At 39.2% G+C, this 21,665-nt stretch overlaps 1 protein-coding gene across 1 annotated transcript; it reads right to left on the bottom strand.

The window, feature by feature from the left end:
* Positions 1-1,234: 1,234 nt before the first annotated feature.
* il12rb2 (interleukin 12 receptor, beta 2a) lies at positions 1,235-19,744 on the bottom strand. Its single transcript, XM_017479815.3, has 16 exons — positions 19,357-19,744; positions 19,056-19,187; positions 16,133-16,372; positions 14,412-14,526; positions 14,081-14,253; positions 13,540-13,682; positions 10,622-10,763; positions 9,463-9,542; positions 8,847-9,039; positions 7,203-7,385; positions 5,682-5,780; positions 5,452-5,601; positions 4,935-5,078; positions 4,029-4,128; positions 3,798-3,885; positions 1,235-2,054 (listed from the first exon to the last, which is right to left on the bottom strand). The coding sequence occupies exons 2-16, from the start codon at positions 19,123-19,125 to the stop codon at positions 1,593-1,595; spliced, it is 2,382 nt and encodes a 793-aa protein (XP_017335304.1). The 5' UTR covers positions 19,126-19,187; positions 19,357-19,744; the 3' UTR covers positions 1,235-1,592.
* Positions 19,745-21,665: the final 1,921 nt, after the last annotated feature.

The raw sequence follows: 21,665 nt of genomic DNA, 5'->3' as shown, positions 1-21,665 counted from the left end.
ATACATGTCTTTTTATAGGGCGATAAGCAATAAGGAATCAGATTGGTCGAACTGTTAACCTATTGGGGATTTGACAACTGTTGCACATATTTCTTGTGTCCATAAATCAATGGAACAATAACCAGTGGACTTGCCACACACAAAGACGACACTACAGTATGTTATCGTGTGCAATGGCAACCTCGTATCTCCAAAAACAATGACATTAAAAGCTAAAATAATGCTTTACACATCCGCTAGTCACAAAACGGATACTACGATTCAATCACCAGTTCGTAAGAAGACGCTTGACAATGTTGAGTAACAAATCTGAGAAACGGGTGAATGTAAGATGAAAAAGAGATTAATGCTCATGCTCAGCGAAATGCTAACGCACTCTACCAGTGGATGTCTCCGTTCCTCCGCACACGTGCTTCAAAATTCTCACTGACTCCTCAGGCCCTTTACACGTGTGCGAGCTTGGGGCCACGCACGTGGAAAGCGTGGGCCGACTGTCTATTAGGCAGACATTCTGTGGCTGATTCTTCCACCGCTAATGCTAACAGAAACAGTAAGTCTTCTTTTCAGAATCATGAAGCTTGGTCAATGTTCTACTGTGGCGCACTAAAACTAGAGATTAGACCTAAACTTCTGAGAAAGTATGGGTCTAATCAGTATAGGTGGCGCTACAGGCCACGCCTCAAAGTTGACACATTAAAAATGATGGCATTTCGACCCTGCCAGGCCGAAATGTCTGAAAGTTGGTATGCATGTCTCGTTGCTCATGGGGAACAAAAAAGTCTCAAGAACCCATGATGTGCGCACGAGGGATTTTTCTCTACGATGATCATTTGTGGAAAACTACAAAAATGAACTTAAAATCTGCCATTGATCCAAATGCACTGAAATGATCTGTCATTGGGATACATTTCTCTACCGTGTCAAGTTTAAAACGGTCCGCAGTCTCGAGGAGGAATCCGCCAGTGCTGCTTGCAGCTATATGTTTCATTTTACTTTCGATGGGAGATGACAGAAAAGAGCGATCGCTACTCCAGTTAGTAATGAATAATTTCATTACCCCACCACCACACGTAAAAGTAATCCAGACCGAATAGGGCTTTCGCGGACTAATTCACTGCAGTGTTAATCTTAACTGAGCAGGACTCGTAACAATCGATCACTGCTTGTCAGTCTTTCAAACATTTTCTGTTTCCCGACTAAAAGTTCTGCGCAAACTATATGACGAGGCATAAAATTATTTGGAAAGTCCATCATTTAATAATTACCCTTTTAGTCAGAAATTCACAAAATTATTATGTACAAAAGTATTTACACCTGCATAATAGCAAAAACTGAGGTAAGTTGTGAAGGCTTAAAAAAAAAACAACCTCGTATTAAAGCTCTGAAAACATGACGTAAGGAATCACATGACCTAAAATATCATTATGATCACATAATTGTATAACTGAGTGATGTTTTATAATTAACATGAACATACTGATTCAACTGTTAGTGTTAACTGGTTAAAAAAGGACAGTTTGCTTAAAAAACATCATGAGGATGACAAATTTATGCATCGTAACGATTTTCTTAACAGTCATTAACACAGAGGTTCATGCACAATCTAAGAAATCACTGCAGTCTATTTTCACTGAGTCCAGAGTCAATTTTCCTCCGATGGATATGAGCGGCTCCAGGAAGGGGCTCTTGGGGCAGGGGAAGAAGTCAAACGCCTCGTGCTCTTCGTCACCATCATCATCATTATCATCATCCTCTCCTCCACTCATCACTCCGTGAGTAGAAATGTAATCCACGGTAATGTCTGTGCTCCTGGAGGCCTGGGTGGCGTCCGAGCTGCTTGACTCGTTGGAGAAACTTTTGAGGTAAGAGCTGGTGATGTTATGTTGATACGGTGTCGATTCGTCCGGCGGGTTGACTGGGTGTAGTGTTTCCTCGGTGGAGACTGGCTCGTCTTCAGGTAATTTCTCCTGGGGAAATTCCTCCACCTCCACTGTATTCGGCTCCTCTTCACTCATGCTGGACTCGCTGAGGTGCAGCTGCAGTTTCATCTCACCCTGTGTGGAGAAGAGGAATGATAGTACAAGCCAGACCACGCTGAACACCTGCAAAGTCTATCATAAAGGTGAAATACTAACAGAAGTGACTATAATGCAGAGATGCCAACAGTAGGCAGGTAGAGGCAACCCCAACCCCCCCACAGAATTTTACCAAAAGTGTGTCGTTGGATGAGATTGGCACTATTTCGACTAATAGCAACTCCTCCATTTTTTACTTACAAAAAAGCCCACGGTCTCATCCACTTGTTCACCACAAAGTGAAAGCAACTACTGCCAGAAGCACATGTTCGTCTTTCACATCCTGCATTCTTTCCCTTTCAAAGAAGTGACATTTCCGCCGGGTGAATTTTGTTTGCGGTCTGACTTCTGCTCAAAAGCGTGGTTTTAAGTATCGTAGCAACGTGTCAAAAATTGTAAATGCTACTGCTGTGGATCAGGCGGTAGAGAGGGTTGTCCTCTAATCGTAGGGTCGGCGGTTCGATTCCCGGCCCATGTGACTCCACATACCGAAGTGTCCTTGGGCAAGACACTGAACCCCAAGATGCTCCCGATGGCCTTGCATGGCAGCTCTGCTACCGCTACCATTGGTGTGTGAGTGAATGAGACACAGTGTAAAGCACTTTGGAGAAAAGCACCATATAAGTGCAGACCTCTATCGCTGCCATAATTGCTACCTTCAGTCAGACCTCAAACCTCAGAGCGGTTCGTTATCAGTTTATCTAGACATGATGAATCATATCTAGCTGATAGTGACATAAAGCATTGTAGGTATTTTGACCAAATCCTTTGAGTACCAGGAACTAAAGATCAGCTGTGAAGTCAATATAGTAATACCTTTCATTTTTGAACAGAAAAATAAACAAACAAACAAACAAATAAATAAAGTGGTGGTCTGGGAAATCCTGTGCTTAAATTCATGCAAACAGCCCCCCCCAAAAAAAGATGATTTTTGAGCCCAACTGTTATAACAAATAATTAAATTTCACCAAAATGTCAATTTTTTAAAAAAAATGTACATCCTGCATATATCATGCTGTGTGAGCAGTGACTGTTAAGTGCGGTTTCCTCCTGGTAAATTTCGTGCTTCTATCATGTCGTTGGTTATCTACGTGTCATAACGAAACAGTTCAGTTTAAAACCAGACACCTACTGTCAAAATGTCTGTGATGCTCCTGCACCGTAACATCATCACAACAGTGAAGAGTGCTTACACATGATTTATTTATGATTATTTATCCTCATAATTAATACTATTGTGCTATGAAGACCTGACCCTGGTGCTGTAAATCAGTGGTTTTCAAAGTGGGGGCCACCAGGGGGCGCCCGCGGGGCCTCAACAATTTGGTGTGCCCATCCCTCCCACTAGTATGTTTTCTCTTTCTTTCTTTCTTTTTCTCTCAGACAACCACACACACACACACACACAATCAATTCCTAATGTAATGTAAAGATGTAAGATGTAATTATTAATAATAAAAAAAGGGGATATCTTCAGAAGTCTGTATTTTTAATGTGTTTTAAAGACATCTTGCGAAAGGGGGGCCTCGGTCAAATGTTAATGCCATTTGGGGGGACTCACCCTGGAAAAGTTTGGGAACCCCTGCTGTAAATGATGTACTAGAACTGTGTGTATTATAGAGGAATGTGTCAGAACAGAAAAATGTCTGCCTTCACCAATTACAAAATACGTAGTATTCATAGTATATACGTATAAATAAAGAGTATTCATTATGCCTGTACCTTCTCTCTTGTGCACTCTTTTGCCCATTTGCTGTTTGCAGGATCTGGGACGATGCTCGGCATTAGGCAGTGACAACATCTTGAAATTCTACAAGATGAAATAAACAACAACAAAGTGCTTCTTAAATCGAACGAGTGTGTTCTTTTATTATATACACTACATGGCCAAAAGTATGTGGACACCTGACTACATATGGTGTGTTTTTCGGTCATTGTTTCTTGCATTCTTACCTTCTGTGTACTGAAGAGAACTGACATAAGCACAGGAGACACAGACAGGTGAGGAAAACAGCACTTCCCACTGGGATGAGCTGAGCCAGGGGTTTCGTATCTGACAAAGAAAGACAATTAATGATGTGAGGACTGAAGTGGAACAGGTTGGTGAGACAGGTATAAAGCTGCCTTTTGTTGGTCAAGCAAATGGGTTGGAACGGCTTTGACCTGATATTACAGCATAAAAACTTTTCCTTTAAAAAAAATATGTGATTTAATCAAAATGTTCTCACTGCAGCACTCAGTATTGTTCCATATTCTAGGCTGTTTTTGACTAAAGGACAAAAATGAACACAAAGAGAAAACAATCAAGCTGACAAGAACGGGAATATGAGGTTCAACTGTCTGACTGTAGCCTCAGATTCCTGTATTTGGCTGAAAACAGTGGAACCCGATGTGGTCATCCGCTGTTGTTGCCCGTCCACCACAAGGTTTGATGTTCCGTGCATTCTGAGACACTCTTCTGTTGTAAAGAGTGGTTACTGAGTTACTGTAGGCAGCCTTCCTGTCAGCTCAAATCAGTCTGACCAGTGAATATATATAAATGGTCTGCACTTATATAGCACTTTTTTAACCCTAGTGGTTCCAAAGCGCTTTACACTGTGTCTCATTCACCCATTCACACACACACACCAATGGTAGTAGAGCTGCCATGCAAGGTGCTAACTTGTCATTGGGAGCAACTTGGGGTTCAGTGTCTTGCCCAAGGACACTTCAGTATGTGGAGTCATGTGGGCCGGGAATCGAACCAACCCTATGATTAATGGACAAACCGCTCTACCACCTTAGCCACAGCCGTCCATAATACACACACACACACACACACACACACACACATGGATTTAGGACATAATCTCTTCATACCTAATGTTTCTCTGGTGTGTTTGAACAGGTGCTCGTGTTCTACAGGACTTTCTCCTGCTGTAGTCCAGGCTGAGACCCACAGTGTGTATTTATGTCCCAGCATCAAGCCACTGATGGTGAACTCTCTCTGATTGTATGAGACACCTACAACACAGTGCTTCTGCAGTAACTTATACAAACAATAATAACTGCACATTATGCAAATGAACATGCCTGTGTCTGGGTATTAGGAAAACAATAGAATTAAGTTCAAAGCAAATACAATATTTAAAAAGGTGACAAGTGTTTCTTAACATAGCTTAATATTCATCTCGCCAACACTATTAGACAAAGGCTTCCTTAAGGGTTCTTCTTTGTTTTTAGCTTCCTAACATGATTCTTTTGTGAGAGAAAAACCCTTGAACCCTTTTCTTTAGAGTGTATGCCCCACAGGATGCTGCGTGCCTGATGAAATCACAATGCTAGCCAGACGATGACATTACACAGCATTATATACGATACACGTTTCGTTTCTTACTGTAATTCTGAATTTTGCTCGCCGAATCCTTCAGGTAGATGGTGTAGTGGTCCAGACAGCCTCCTCTCTTATTTGGTGGGATCTCACTCCATTTGACCTCCACGCTTTCACTCTTCACCACGACGCTAGGCACAGGACTCTGTTGTGGAGCTGTGGGATCAAAAAGAGTGTTATTTTCAGGCCTGTTTATCTCACGTAATGAGCAGTTCTTAAAGGAGTGACTCTCGCACCTGTCTGCCAGGTAGAGATCCTGTTGAAGATGGCTTTTTTTGCCCCAGATGAGTGTAGATAGACCACTGCACCTTCATAGCACTCTGCAGGCTGCAAACCTGAGCACACCACATATTTAAATACAGAGACAAACAGAGGGAGAGAAGAAACAAACAGACTTTAATAAAAACATGTGTCATGTCTGTTTTTTTGTTGTTGTTTTTTTTAAAACCAAATGCTACATATGGCAGGAGATTTAAAGTCCCATGACTCTGTGAGATTCATGTCTCTGTTATTCCACTAGGGGGCAAAATAGAGGAATAAAGTCATGGCTATAAACTCAGCTTACTGATAAATATGTGTTAATGATATGTATTTTTCATTAGCAAGGTACAAATTTGACACTGTAACCACATCTCTTTTCAAATTAAATAATTTAGGGGCTTCAGAGTAACAGGGGTGAATAGTTATGTAAGTACTTTTACATGCAAACTATATAGATTTTCCCGTCCAATTCTATATATTATTACGATTTTGTGTAGATTTGTTTTTGTAATGATTTGCAATCTGTTCTGTTTTGTAGAAGATACACACTACGTTCAATCCATTTGTGCATTCAGGATGTACCTTCATATCATATACGTCTACTAAATTGCTTTTTTTCTTTTCTTTTTTGTATCCAGCCCATCTGACATTGCACTAAATGTAATGTATCCCATTACCTAAAATAACAATATCTATTTCAGACTCATATAGTTTTATTCATGTAGGCTGAGGAGTTATGGAATATTTAAATTATTACAATTTTTCATCTTTTAAGAGCAGGCCGAAACATACAGCTTCACCAGAAGGTCACGCAAGCGAGAACGTGTAAGCGTAAACAGAACTTGGGTGAGAATCAGTGAGAGGTGCTATATAAACATCACGTAAACATCAGACTAACCACTTATTTACTGATATCCCAACAGCACTGATAGCATTGACTAGTCTGGATATACAATGATTATTTCAGTAGTAATTATTAAAATGTTTAACTTCTTTCTGAGTCACTTTTATTTCTGTTGATTTTTATGAGTTACGAATCCAGAGTAAACTATGGTGATTTTTTGTTGTTGTTAGGAGTGAAAGTTTTTTTTGCACCTGCTAATACATAATCCATTTCTGCTCCAATGTTGGACAACAACAGTTATTACATCCAATACCAATGGAAAACATTTTAGATCCTCTTTCCAAATTTACAGTGCATTAAAAAAAGTGCTGCGATGACCCCACGACTCTATACACTGTCAAACATGATTTACTGTGCAGGCTCATTTTTCTTCCCCCATGGTAGAAATGATGTAACAAATTCCTTTAAAGATAAATAATAATATTCCTATATGACTATATTCCCATAGTCCTTTGAGGGAAAGTCCTTTGTCCCAAGTCCCAAAGTCCTTTGAGGGAAGCACAGCGATAAGCATTTAAAACCACATTAAAAACAGTTTTAGTGCTTTTCTTTTTTGTAGATATTCTGAAGAACACCTACTAGACATACTGACCAGTAATATACGCTGTGTTCAGGTGCCGCTCCACTCTGGTCCACTGAGGTGAATGTTTCCGTCCCACAGGAAACCACTCTATCAAGAACTCTGTGACCGCATCTGCACTTCCAGGCGTCGGCCAGGTGAGGGCGACAGTGCGATTATTCACACGAGTGTGTGACACCTTGTAGGGAAGAAGAGCTGCAAAACCACAAGAGTACAACAACCTGCTCAGGTTTCTTTGAAATCCTGAAGCATTTACGTGTTCTAACCATCTTCAAAACATTTATACCACAGTGCTGTTAAGTTGTCAAATGGTTAGAAGGTGTTGAGTAATTTTCTATAACAGCAGCTTTCCCAATAGTTATTAGTATAACTATTGGGAACAGCTTTCCCAATAGTTATATAGTTATTCTTTTTCTATAGAAGTAGATCCTTAACAGGGACTTAAATGGCAAACACTCCACATAATCAAAAGGTTTACAGGCTGAGCTGTGCCATGCAATGTCACTACTGGTGTAAAATGGGCTTAAACTTGAGCTACCTGATTTGTGTCAGTTGTAGTCTATTTATTTAAGTTGTTTAGGAGTTGTACTGAGCGTTGTTGGAAATGCATTATCTTTCTTTAGGCCTACAAAATTTTTTACTGCCGCTTCGAGAGTAAAAAAACAACACTTTTTTAGTCCCATTGCACACGTCTAACTTGCACACCACTAGAGAGCCGATCTCGGGATCAAAAGTTCACCAGAAGTGGCTCTCTTTTTAATATTTTCTTATTGGCATCCTGTGAAGTTCGATGGCACCTAAATACTTACTCAACAATGCACAAATACAAATGGTGAAAAACTCATAACGCAAAACTCATTCGTTAAAAAATAGAAAGTTGTCATCATTATGTTAGACTGAATCACACTGCGGAGGCGGAGGCGGAGGCGTAGACGTGCGCCGATTTGTGAATGGAGGACAGAGCCGGAGAGTGGTAAGGAGTGCAGACCTGTGGGGAATTGTTACTAATGAATATTCTCTGTAGCAGTGAGGCGAGGATAAAAGAGGGAAAGGCACGCACCTCGAGAGAGGGAACATGACAACAAGCACAAGCTGAGCGTGCGTGTGTGCGCATCTGTGTCGCTGTGAGACCTGGAAGATAAAAGTAATAAAGCCTGCCTCTGTCTTCCTCCTCCTTCGTCGACTTCTAAGTCTGTCACACACAACAGCCCACTAGTGATTATTTTCCTATAGTGGCATGCATGCGACAGCTACCAAACAGGGAGACTGAAGGCTAACACCTGCTTCCTCCAAGACACATGTAGCCAGCCATCCGCATCCTTTCAAACTGCTGCTCATGCTGCGTCTCAGGGCAGTATAACACACTCAGAGGAAAGCGCTATCTGCCCTCTTCCACATACACGATCTTGCAGATGCTCACGATTGGTTAGTATTGCTGTGATTGACGGAGGAGAAACATTAACCGCTTTCCTCTCACCCTGCCATGCTTCCTGGCCACAGATGGCTATAGTAATGTTGGGATTTGAACTCGTGATCTAGAGAAAGCTTTTCTGTCACGTCACTCAGGAGTCCCCCCAAAGTGTTTCATTATATACTTAATCTACTTGCAGATATATACATGCATTAGCACTTGCAGGTGTAGTGGATGTGGCCTACCTATAGGCTTCAGCTGAATGAGTCGGGGAGGAGACTGGCCTTTTGAGTTCATAGCGGAAATGGACACATTGCAGGGAAAACAGGACACGTTGATTTTATTTCCAAGAAGAGCAGTCGTGTTTCTGGTTCCCTTTTCAATCACTGTCACAATATACTGCTGAATCTTTCCTCTGGCTTCTGATTTGTCCAGCTCCTAATCAAACAGTGACAGACAATAGATAGATCATGTTTTCGCACTGGTGGACCTCAATACATTTTCACTCTGCATATACTGATGCTTGCATAAACATTAAAGGCATAAAAGCAGCACTGGAAGACTTTAGTTGACGTCGTGATTTCCTCTAAAGCCTTTTTTTTTTTTGTAAGCAGAAACTTGAAAGCCTTTTAGGTTTTGCTTTAACAGAGCGGTTACGAGGATGCAGACGGCATGATACATGTCACTTCTCAGTAGTGGTTTGACCTTTATTCGTGTGATGTGATGGGCAGTGCGGCGTTCTGGAGCAAGTGAACAAATCAGTAACGGTATTTGCCGAGTACGGAAGCACAAAGCTTCTTCAATGTGCTCGAAAAATAAAGCGACTGCATTTAATATATGTATAAACTGTGTAATACTTGCCCTCCAAAATATCTGGAACGATCTGCTGCCCGTTTGTGAGGGTTCTTCAATATACCACGCATCAAGCATCGTTACAGGAGCTAAATTGAAAAGAAAAGAAAAAAAAAAACAAACAAACAAGATGTGATAAGTTTATTCTTGAATTTTGTCTGGGACTATGTAGGATTTTTAACATTTTTTAATATCAATCAACAGGACATGATTTAAAAGTAATTTAATGGAAAGTTCCAAGCTACAACATGTCAAATAAGAGATATTTCAGTGTGGAACACAAAGCATCCTCCTTGCCATCGTTATGCGAAATATTGATAAAACTAATGTATGTTGTTAATAAATCTAGATACATAATCTAGATAATTATCCAGCGCAAATAGAAAGGAGAAGTGGAACCGATGTTGCTTTGGTTACACTTTGTGTAAGCTGCTATTCTTCATCTCAAGAAGCCCTTTGTTAAGAACAACACTGATATACCTGCCAATGTGAGCATAAACCAGCTTTTTAGATGACCCTTTCTCATGGTTAGGGTCATGGTGGTGGATCCAGAGCCTATCAGGGGAACACTGGGTACAAAGTAGGAATACACCCTGGATGTGATGCCAGTCTATCGCAGAGGACCGTGCACACACGTTCACCCCTAAGGCCAATTTCACTTACTGCTATGTTTTTGGAAGGTGGGAGGAAACTAGAGAACTCAGAGGAAACCCGTGTGAGCATCTACATAGACAGTAACTAAAGCTCACGATTGAACCGGGGACACTGGAGCTATTGTACCAGAAACTAGAAAGTGGTGCCAATTGCTGACCATTTTACATTTAAACCATCAATGCATGTACCGATATTCTTTCTGATGTAATTGATCTAAAAAAAAAAAACAGAACAAGCAGCTTCACCTCCACCTTCATGCATGATGCTGACACTACACTTAGCTGTGCTTCTGACAAAAAAAAAAAATAAATCAACCAAAAACCTACGCCAGAACGTGCACTTATCTAACATGATCTAACACAATCTCTTGATCTGTTTCCATTACACTCCCCGGTCCTGAATTCACAGTGTATAACACTAAAACAGCTACGCTTTAAATGAGTCAAATAAATATAACCTTTGAGTTATAATCGGATGAACAGACTAAAAGACTCAGTATGGTTTTAATCACCACCTTCTTCATCGGTCTTGTTCTTGATCCGGGTCCACTCACTCCACAGACCTCTTGTTGGGCCCAGTTTCCATCTGACCTCAAATGTGTACGTGTGATACGGATTCAGTGATGTTATAGTCCAGTTCCTTGTCGATGGGGTGTTCTGAAGAGAGATAAAAATGCTTTCCATCATACAAAAACCACTCTCTAGACTTGTACATATCAATAATTACACTCAACTTACTCAAAGTACATCACATGACTATAGAATAAATAGGAATGTTTGCATAGGAAAATTCAACTATATTTCTTAACTGGAAGATGTTAAGTACTATGTTACTACTAGTTAAGTAAGTACTTTGTAATTTATATTATTTTTATTGGACAAAACGGGTGCAAACACTCATTTATTTTCGATTGGACTGGATTTGCAATACTTCTTCATTAAACCACAGATCTCTGAGGCCAGATTCAATTTAAAGTACGTCTGTATGCCAAACAATTCCTAAATTATTACGCAATACAAAGGAAAATAATCACAGGACAGGGTGGTGTGATGTGGCCTGATGTAAAGCAGAATTACTATTACTAACCTGACGTGGATCAATTTCCTATAACAGTACATTCTGAAATGCTAGCATATTAGAATGAGCACATTAATAAAGTATACCGACTTACAGCCAGCGTTACTATCAGAACCGCTATCAGCTTCTGACCAATCAGATTTGAGGATTCAACCGCGCTGTGGTATACATGCCTATAAATATTGCACCTCAGGTCTGCAACTAAAGTACATTAAACACACCTTTTCAGTTTGGTTTCAGTTTAGTTTTGAAACAGTTTCTCAGTCACATTTCCTCTTTGCTGCAGTTCTGCACTATTCAAGCACCACAGCTAAAAGATGTAACACCACTATTATTGTCAAGACTCTCTCTGCTTTATTTCCCCCCCTTCGATTACCGTTCAACTGTATAAATATTTTGGTCTATGAACTGACAGTGGAAATGTAGAACAGCGTTTGTCTTTTGAAGTTTGCATGGAAATGAAAAACAAACAGAAATGATGAAACAGCTCCCAATCATTTTCACAATGCAAAAGGTCTGGCAGTTGTGTCACACCATGAGGATTGCGAAAACCCCTTGACATTTATCTGTCTAGTTCTGAATCAGCCCACAAAGGTTTGCAATCTACAGACTCATCTGATCAGTAGGTTTGTGGACTGCCAGTAAGTCAGCGGTTTAATGCACTTTTCTCAGGATTTGTTTCAAGCCAGTAAATGCTTTCATGTGCTAGACTAAAAACACTAAAGATAGATCAAGAACGGCCAAAAAGTAAATAAAACTGGTAAAATTATCATTATTAAATATAGATAGGTTCATTTTTTTGCAAAACATTTTTTCTCTATAAAAGAATGTTTCTGTCATCATCAGTAAAGATAAATGAGCCCATTCCAGAAGCAGCCATGCGATGTCCAAGCCATGATTCATAGATGAGCTTGTATGTTTTGAATCATGAGCAGATCCTTTCTTTCTCCGCACTTCGCCCTTTCCATCACTTTGCTAGAGGTTTATTTTGGTTACAAAACTTTTGAAGCTCATCTCTGTATTTCTTTGCAGTTTCCAATGAGTGGTTTGCATCTAGCCTCTACATTTCTGCTCTCAAAGTCTTCTTCGAATGGTGGTTTGTGATATGTTCACCCCTGCCCTGTGTAGTCTGGTGGTCATGTCACTGACTGTTGTATTTGGGGTTTTCTTCACAGCTTTCACCACATTTCTGTCATTAACTGGTGGTGTTTTCCTTGGTTGACCCATTCGATGTCGATGTCAGTACACCCGTGATTTCTTTCTTTTTCAGGACATTCCAAATATGCTCAGTGCTTTTGCAATGGCTCTGATTGATATTCCCCATTTTCTCAGCTTCAAAATGGCTTGCTTTTTTTTTTCATCCATTGACAGCTCTCTAGTCTTCATATTGGTTAATCCTTTCTAAAAACAAATGCAGCCTTCACAGGTGAAACTGAAGGCTAAAACCAAGAGTTGATCTTCAGAGCTATTTATTGTTTATACAGTCAGTCGACACGACACGACAAACACGACACACCTGGGCAACAAGAAACACTCATCAGCCACGTGTTCCATTGGTTTTGCTTGCCTACAAATCAGGAGGTCTGATACAAAATGTGCTACGACGTTTAACGCATCTACATATAAATACCAGGAAATTCTAAACTCTCTTCTCATATTCATCTTTTGCTCTCAAACCCAAATGTCTTCACTGTATAGCAAAAGCATTGACATTGCCGTTCCAATACTTTCGGGAGGGGACCGTATATATCCAAAATTGTTCACTTAGTACTTATTTCAGTAGAAACTACATATCATTTAAAACCAAACCGTTTCATAGCTTTCCTACTTATCAAAAGACACTTTAATCAAAGAAAAATACAGCAACATCAACAACAAAAAAATGACTCCCACTCTGATAAGCAGGAAACTAATGCTGTAATAAATGCATTAATTGACTCACTCTTGACTTGTTATTATGCAACCCATTCACTAGAACATACATAACTCATATTACTTGAAAATCAAGTAATAAATAAACTGGTGGCATGATTTAAAAACATATCTCAAGCTGATATTTACATTACATGAAAATGGATATTTCTTTTGATATTCTGGTCCTCTGATTCTGGGCCCTTGACTATTTCATGGCCTGTCTTTATATTATTTCTTTTGTTTTAAGCAATACAGTGCACCGAGGTGCTGCAAGTGTACGTAAATTGAAGTAGATACACTATAAAGACCATCACAAATACCACACGCTAGTCACATTTAACATTCGGCCCTGGTTTACACATCAATAAGGTATGAATGAATCAACGAGAGTATGTTGTGTATCGTTTATAAATTGCAGCGGCGTGCTTCATGTGTACGTACGTTGAATGAGACGGTGTTCCAGCTATCCTGTTGTTCTTCATATCGGATCTCTACCAGCTGAATGTTTTGGGTGTTGTCCGGATAGAGCTGGCATTGTCTTGAAAAGCATTCCACCTTCGTGATCTTGGGGCTCAGCGGTTTCACTGTACATGAACAGAACACCAGAAGGAAGTGGGGTCAGCCTGGGAACATACTACATTTTCATCCCAGCTTACGATATCAGGTTACTTTTCTGGACATTACGGTTTGACGTTGAGGTTCTCGCCTTTTTCTCCTGAAAACTTTCCACACCTTTTCAATACATTGTCATGTGACGCTACACTTTTCAAAAATGTTGTCCTCTGGAATAGAGTGATTACCCATGAGAAATAAGCTAAAACACGTAACTACCCCAGAAATCTTGAACCCTTAAGTGTGTATGAACATCACCCTTCCCTAAAGTCTTACTCAATCCAAACGAGCTTGCTTTTTTCTTGTTTTCAAGCTGACACAACAATGAAAAATGTCATACGTACTCCAAACTATTTGAAAACTACTGCACCTATCTCATGAAGCGAAAAGATGAGGAGAGTGGAGTTCGCAGAGCCAAGGCTGTTATTCGCATGGACCCACACCGAGAAGTCGCTTTGTGTGCCTGAGACAGGAAATAAGGCCGAACGGGCCCCGTCATGGACTGCAACACTTCCATAACGTACAGGAGAGGCTCCTTGTACCCTGCAAAACAAGTAATGATATACACTAACGACTGAGAGGATTATAAAAGTGTGTGCATGTGACTGGATCAGTGGATCCGCTCAGTTTGAGTACATGCCGTGAATAATGTCATATTACTGACCCTAAGATCCTGGCGAGAAAAAGAGCTCTTTACTAACCACAGATGCGATGTGGTCTTGACGTGCGTTTCCCATCCTGTTTTCCATGTGCAGTTTACTTTGCCAAATTCTCCTTCCTGAATGCATGTGAGGTTCTGTGGAACGGCAGGTGGATCTGACAAATGAAGACAGAAAAAGTTCATGAGGTGTATTACACATGCATGTGTACCTGCATGTGCATGTCCTGTCCATGTGTATGTGTGTGCGCGTGTGTGTGTGTGTGTGCATGTATATGTATATGTGTAGGTGTATCTGTATGTGTATATACATGTCTATGTGTGTGTGTGTGTGTGTAAGCATGTGTATGTGTCTCTATGTGTATGTTTATGTGCATTTGGGTGTATGTGTATATACATGTCTATGTGTGTGTGGGTGCATGTGCATGTATCTGTACAGATCACACTTATTTTCACAGACGCCACCCTATAATCACACTCCTGCAGTGGCCTATTTTTAATCCTGAAATTCACCATCAAGTTTTCAGTTCATGTAGCACCTCTGTAATAATTAAAGCCTGGAAGTCTACTTTAATCAACATTTTCATTCTGTAACTCTTCACACTAATCTGGTAGCTACTGTATTACCAAAGTATTTAGCATAACAATACATCATATATACTTGACCAATTCTCTAGTCTCTGTATCAGCAACATTTTTTTTATTTTTATGTCTTACATAATACATTTATTATATTATGAGACAACTTCCCACCACTGGAGAAATGCAGCGAGAAGCGAGTTTTGTTTATTTATGCTTTCCCATACGTTTTGTGGCTTTCAAGTGCAATTAAAGCCATTCTATTACATAGTGTAACAGATAAGCACGAGCTGTTTTCTCTGAAAATGTAGGATGAAAGGATTCTTTCTTTTTTTTTTCTTTTTTTTTTTTTTACAGATTTAGAGCTAAATCCAATTCTGTCAATAGACATTTAATTATTATTTTTTAAAATATTTATTTTGAAAGAATTCACCGGTCAAAGTGAATTCTACAATAATATGTATCTCACATAAATGTCTACTGACAAAATTCAGTGGCCGGCCATGATAGTTTTAGATCTGGCAGATAGAGATGAGTTCAGTGTATTCCTTTAGCGTTTGATGTTAACCTTTCTCTTCAGTTTCTTGACAAAAGCCTTACTGAAACTGATTACAAAAGTACGCGAGATATTAGATGACTAAATATTTTACTAGCACCATTTCCACTTTGAAGCTTTAAGTGGTTGACTTCATTTTTAAGAGATCAGAGATTATGTTGAACAAGGGCAACAAAATCAACCAAAAACTGAAAATTAGTGAGTGACTGCGTGTTAAATTATTAAAAATAATAATAATAAATACCAACAAGAGCCATGCCCAAACCCCATTCCCACCAGTACTTTTTATATTGTGTATATTAAGTATAATACTGATAAGATAAAATGGGTGTCTTTACATGAATTTTACATTTATATGTGCTTTCAAATCTGAATAGATGGCTTGGGACAACCATGTAATTAATAAGTACAGCACAAGGTCAAATCTAGAACCCTAGTAATGTCCTTTGATGGTTCTATCTGAAAGGACTCCTAACAAGAACCCTTTTAAGATCCTAAGAAGCCTTAAATATAGAAAGAAAGTCTCTTTTGCTAAGAGTGTAGTAAACAGAATAGCAGGCTTGAAATCATTGTGATAAATATACTTTTATGAGCATTGCCATGCATTGAGTGAAGCGCTGCATACGTACACCCCGGAACGATGTCGGTGCCACAGGGTTCTGGCTCGTTTCGACATTTGCACGTGAAGGTGGTGGTCCGAGTTAGATTCACGATGCGCATAATCACCACAGTTGAGTTCAAGCTGCTGTAATTTAATAACACTTCATCTTGGTATATCAGTCTGCTGCATTCCTTCTTGAAGATGCAGTAGATATGGAAGCTCGAGCCCATGTGGACTTCGTGGTTCGAGAGCACGGAGCATATTTTCTCTAAGAAACATGAAAACACAGCGCAAATGATGCTGATGTGAGGTTGATGCATGATATTCTAGCAAACAGATTCATGAGCTCTTCATTCATGTGTTTACTTCATTAAATCTTTATGAAACTTTTTGCCACACCACAAACCACTATATCTTCATGCCAGCTGGATTATGTCACTGTGCGTGTGTGTGAGATACAGGAATGAGAGAAAGCATTAGTATTGCATAGCTTTGAACATTCGCGGGGGAGGGGGGGGGGGGGTTTAAATAGTGGTGTGAATATTCCAATACTTGGAAGACATTTTCACAATACACATTATGTATGACAATATTATTATAGGTTTAGTACAAAATGCCAGCAAAACAAACCTCTCTCACATATTTAGGATCTGTGTAAAACTATAGTTCCGATTATATTTTAGTAAACATCTAGATTTTAACATCTAATCGGCCAATCAGTGTAATTATTTAAAAAAAATATATAATACCTGTCCTATCTCGGAAAAGTGTACTTTGGTGCAGTTTAACACAATTTAGAGCTTATATAAAGAATAAACCACTTGGGGTTGTGCTGCTGTAGGAAAATAATTAACTATGAGATGGTGCGATGCAGCCTGATGCAAAGTAGAGTAATTGTTACCCCCACCACGTTGATTATTTTCCAATATCAGCATAACCCGTAGTGTATTATTATACTCTTAAACTACATCAATTAGTGAACACTACCAAAACAACACACTATACTTTTTATCTGTTTATAATTACATTAATGTTGAGGAACGTCTGCAAAGCAAGTTAGTTCCTCTTATCACCTTTATTATAGCAGCTTTAAGCATAAACAATGGTTCCCTTAACAAACTCTCTCTCACTCTCTCTCAGTGTTAATAATTAGGGAAAAAAAACACAGCTTGTCATATAACTGAGAAACCGCAAAGCCCTGTCCTGAAAGCTTTCCCACGCCAGAAAAAAAAGGAACTATTACTGGAACCGCTAACACTGCAGACTCCTTCCAGAAATGTTCGATAAACGTCTCCTTACAGAACACGTCACCATATCACGCCACGATTACACACGTAAAATCTGTTAATGTGGAGCGCCTGCCACAGAGAACCATGTGCACGTTGTTATTATACTGTAGAAGCGAGTGCATTAAGGTAAACCAGTGATTAAGTAAGTAAGTAAATTTTATTTATATAGCACGTTTCACACAGTTAAAATTATTGTTTTCACTACTTTGTTTTTAACCTTGAACGAGGGACATGCAAAAGAAACCTATCAGAAAATCTTAGATGAATGTTCGATGAATGTGGTGTAAGAAGATCCTTGAGATAGGAAGGAGCTTGATCATTAAGAGTTTTAAAAACAAACATCAGAATCTTAAACTGAATCCTAAAACGGACCGGGAGCCAATGGAGCGATGCTAAAATTGGGGTGACACGATCAAATTTCTTTGCCCTAGTCAACAGCCTTGCAGCTGCATTCTGAACCATCTGCAGAAGAGCCAAAGATGACCGAGGAAGACCCAAGTACAATGAATTACAGTAATCTAAGCACGATGTGATAAAAGAATGAATAACCTTCTCCAAATCTTGGAAAGACAAAAATGTTTTAAGTTTAGAAATAATCCGTAGTTGATAAAAAAACTATTCTTAACGACCGAATTTATTTGCTTGGTTAAGCATAATTCTGAGTCCAGAATGATGCCAAGGTTCCTAACCTGGGAAGAAATCGAGGGGAAATGGTTACGAAGCTCATTAATGAGACCATCTCTCAATCTCAGGGGGCCAAAAACAATTATTTCGGTTTTGTCTTCATTAATTTGGAGGAAATTATTTGTTAACCATTTTTTAATGCCGCCCAGACAGTCCAACAATGGCTAAATGGAGTCACCAGCTTTCAGTGGAATGTACAACTGGGTATCATCAGCATATAAATGAAAAGAGACATTGTGTGCCCTGATAATATTCCCCAATGGACTCATATATAAGTTAAAAAGAAGTGGGCCCCGAATGGAGCCTTGAGGTACACCACTAATAATAGGAGCGGAAGATGAGGAGAAATTACCCAACGCTACCGAGAAGGACCTGTCCTTAAGATATGAGCTGAACCATAGGGATAAGGTTTGTAACGTATTAGTAAGGAATGCATGAAAAACAATAAATTATTCAAATAAAATATTCCAAATGATGCTTTTCGATTTCATTATTGGCCAAATGGAGTCAAATTTCAACATCTTTGACTACAAACAGGGTCTATCGGGAAGACTTATTGAAACTCAGTGGCCCCTAGGACAGTACAGGGGTCCCAAAGGACACCTAGGCTAATACGTTTGCATATTTAAGAAGTAGGAAGGGGGCACTTATTAAAATCAAACTGCAAATTGGTAACCAGTAAAAAAAAGTACAGTAAATCTTTTTTTTTTTTTTTTTAAGTAATAACATCAATGTTCAGAACCTTAAGGCTTGCTGACTTAGAGAAAAAAAAACCTTTTCTTGCTTTTAGTATGTTTCTTATTACATTTGACATTTTTAAAGGTCCAATTATGTTCCTTTAATCTTGTCCAGGTGAAAGGTGGTATAGTAATGGTACAGTAGATAAATGACAGTGTAGTCACCGTAGTAAAATGTGGAATTGCCTCAGGACTTGACCCAAGTTTTGACCCAGGCTTTGACTCAGGAGTCGACTCTTACCTGCTGGCGCTCCGGTGGCCAGGAGCAGAAGGAACATGAAGGTGGTCCAGACGTTGCCTTCAGGAAACATCACATCCACTTCCTCCAACAGCTATTTAGATCTGCATCCATCAATCTTTACCTGACCACGAGCTGAAGAACATCACAAATAACTTCAGTCGTGTAAAGACTCAGTGACTGAAAGCTTATTGAACAACCGGACGCTACAGAAGAACAGAATGAGGCAAGGCGCTATCGAACAACTCTGTATTAATCCAGCCCAAAAGTCCACAAACTGCCCGTTTTTGTTGCAGTCACTTACCCGAAACATCTGTCCGGAGTGCTTGTGGTAGCCTTCAGGTGTGTTTACTCACACGTATGTGCTGAAAGACAGACAGCTTTTGTTAAACGAGTCCGTTTTACTACACGCGTCATTGTGAAGCGCGCGCCCTCACCGCATGCACGCGCAGCTGGGAAAGTCGTGCACGCGCCTCACAGGTGGCGCCCTCAGCATCTCGGTTCCCTTCACGGTAGGTTTGCATAGAGAGCTCCTGAAGAGAAACGCTAACTACAGTCTCATCCACACGGCTCAGACATCCAGGGCTAAACAAACAAAAAGCAAATGAGTGAACGCCGAGAGTGTCCAACATGGACACTGTAAAAGTCATCTCGGAGTGGTTGGTGGTGGATGATGTGATATGCTATGTGGGTGGATAGATAGATAGATAGATAGATAGACAGACAGACACAGACAGATAGAAAGATAGACAGACAGATAGATAGATAGATAGGCAGACAGACAGACAGATAGATAGACAGACAGACACAGACAGATAGATACATAGATAGAAAGATAGACAGACAGATAGATAGATAGATAGGCAGACAGACAGACAGATAGAAATATAGATAGACAGACAGACAGATAGATAGATAGACAGACAGATAGAGAGACAGACAGATAGATAGACAGACATATAGATAGAAAAATAGACAGACAGATAGATAGACAGACAGACAGATAGATAGATAGATAGACAGCTAGATAGATATACAGACAGATAGATAGACAGACAGATAGATAGAAAGATAGACAGATAGATAGATAGATAGGCAGACAGACAGACAGATAGAAATATAGATAGACAGACAGACAGATAGATAGATAGACAGACAGATAGAGAGACAGACAGATAGATAGACAGACATATAGATAGATAGAAAAATAGACAGACAGATAGATAGACAGACAGACAGATAGATAGATATACAGACAGACAGATAGATAGATAGACAGACAGATAGATAGATAGACAGACAGATAGATAGATAGAAAAATAGACAGACAGATAGATATACAGACAGATAGATAGAAAGATAGATAGACAGACAGACAGACATAGATAGATAGGCAGGCAGACAGATAGAAATATAGATACACAGACAGACAGATAGATAGATAGATAGACAGACAGAGAGACAGACAGATAGATAGACAGACAGATAGATAGACAGACAGACAGATAGATAGACAGACAGACAGATAGATATACAGACAGACAGACAGATAGATAGATAGTCAGTCAGACAGACAGACAGATAGAAATATAGATAGACAGACACACAGACAGATAGATAGATAGATAGAAATATAGATAGACAGACAGATAGATAGATAGATAGATAGATAGATAGACAGATAGAGAGACAGACAGATAGATAGACAGATAGATAGATAGACATAGATAGATAGAAAAATAGACAGACAGATAGATAGAGAGACAGACAGATAGATAGATAGATATACAGACAGACAGATAGATAGATAGATAGACAGACAGACAGACAGATAGATATACAGACAGACAGATAGATAGATAGATAGATAGATAGATAGATAGATAGATAGATAGACAGACAGACAGACAGATAGAAAGATAGATAGACAGACAGACAGATAGATAGATAGATAGACAGACAGATAGATAGATAGACAGATAGATAGATAGAAAGATAGACAGACAGACAGATAGATAGACAGACAGATATATAGATAGATAGATAGATAGATAGATAGATAGACAGATAGATAGATATAAAAATAGACAGACAGATAGGTAGATAGACAGACAGACAGATAGATAGACAGACAGCTAGATAGATATACAGACAGACAGATAGATAGATAGATAGATAGATAGATAGACAGACAGACAGATAGATAGATAGATAGATAGATAGATAGATAGATAGATAGATAGATAGATAGATATGCACTTTGCTTGCACAGGTGATGAAGGACATTTGTCTGAAACGCCCAGTTTCTCTGTAAACTATGATAGATAGAGGTATAGATAGACAGACAGACAGACAGATAGATAGAATTTGATAGATCAAATTAAGTGCAGTACACAAACTTTCCAGGTAAACAAATTCATTTTTGCTCATTATTTACTCATTATTTCTAGTCCCTAAATTTCCAGGTTGTTTTTTTTTTTTATTGTAAAAAAAAAAACAAAAAAAAAAACCCACATTGATTCAAATAATCATCAACAACAAAAACAACTGGAGAAGATGTTTACTTTTCTCTAACAAAAACTATCCTCACGTAAATTAAATTTATTTTGAATA

This window comes from Ictalurus punctatus, chromosome 11 (assembly GCF_001660625.3).
Source record: "Ictalurus punctatus breed USDA103 chromosome 11, Coco_2.0, whole genome shotgun sequence".
In the NCBI taxonomy this organism is placed as follows: domain Eukaryota; kingdom Metazoa; phylum Chordata; class Actinopteri; order Siluriformes; family Ictaluridae; genus Ictalurus; species Ictalurus punctatus.
The sequence above is the reverse complement of the archived record's forward strand: the minus strand, read 5'-3'. Positions and strand labels throughout refer to the sequence as shown.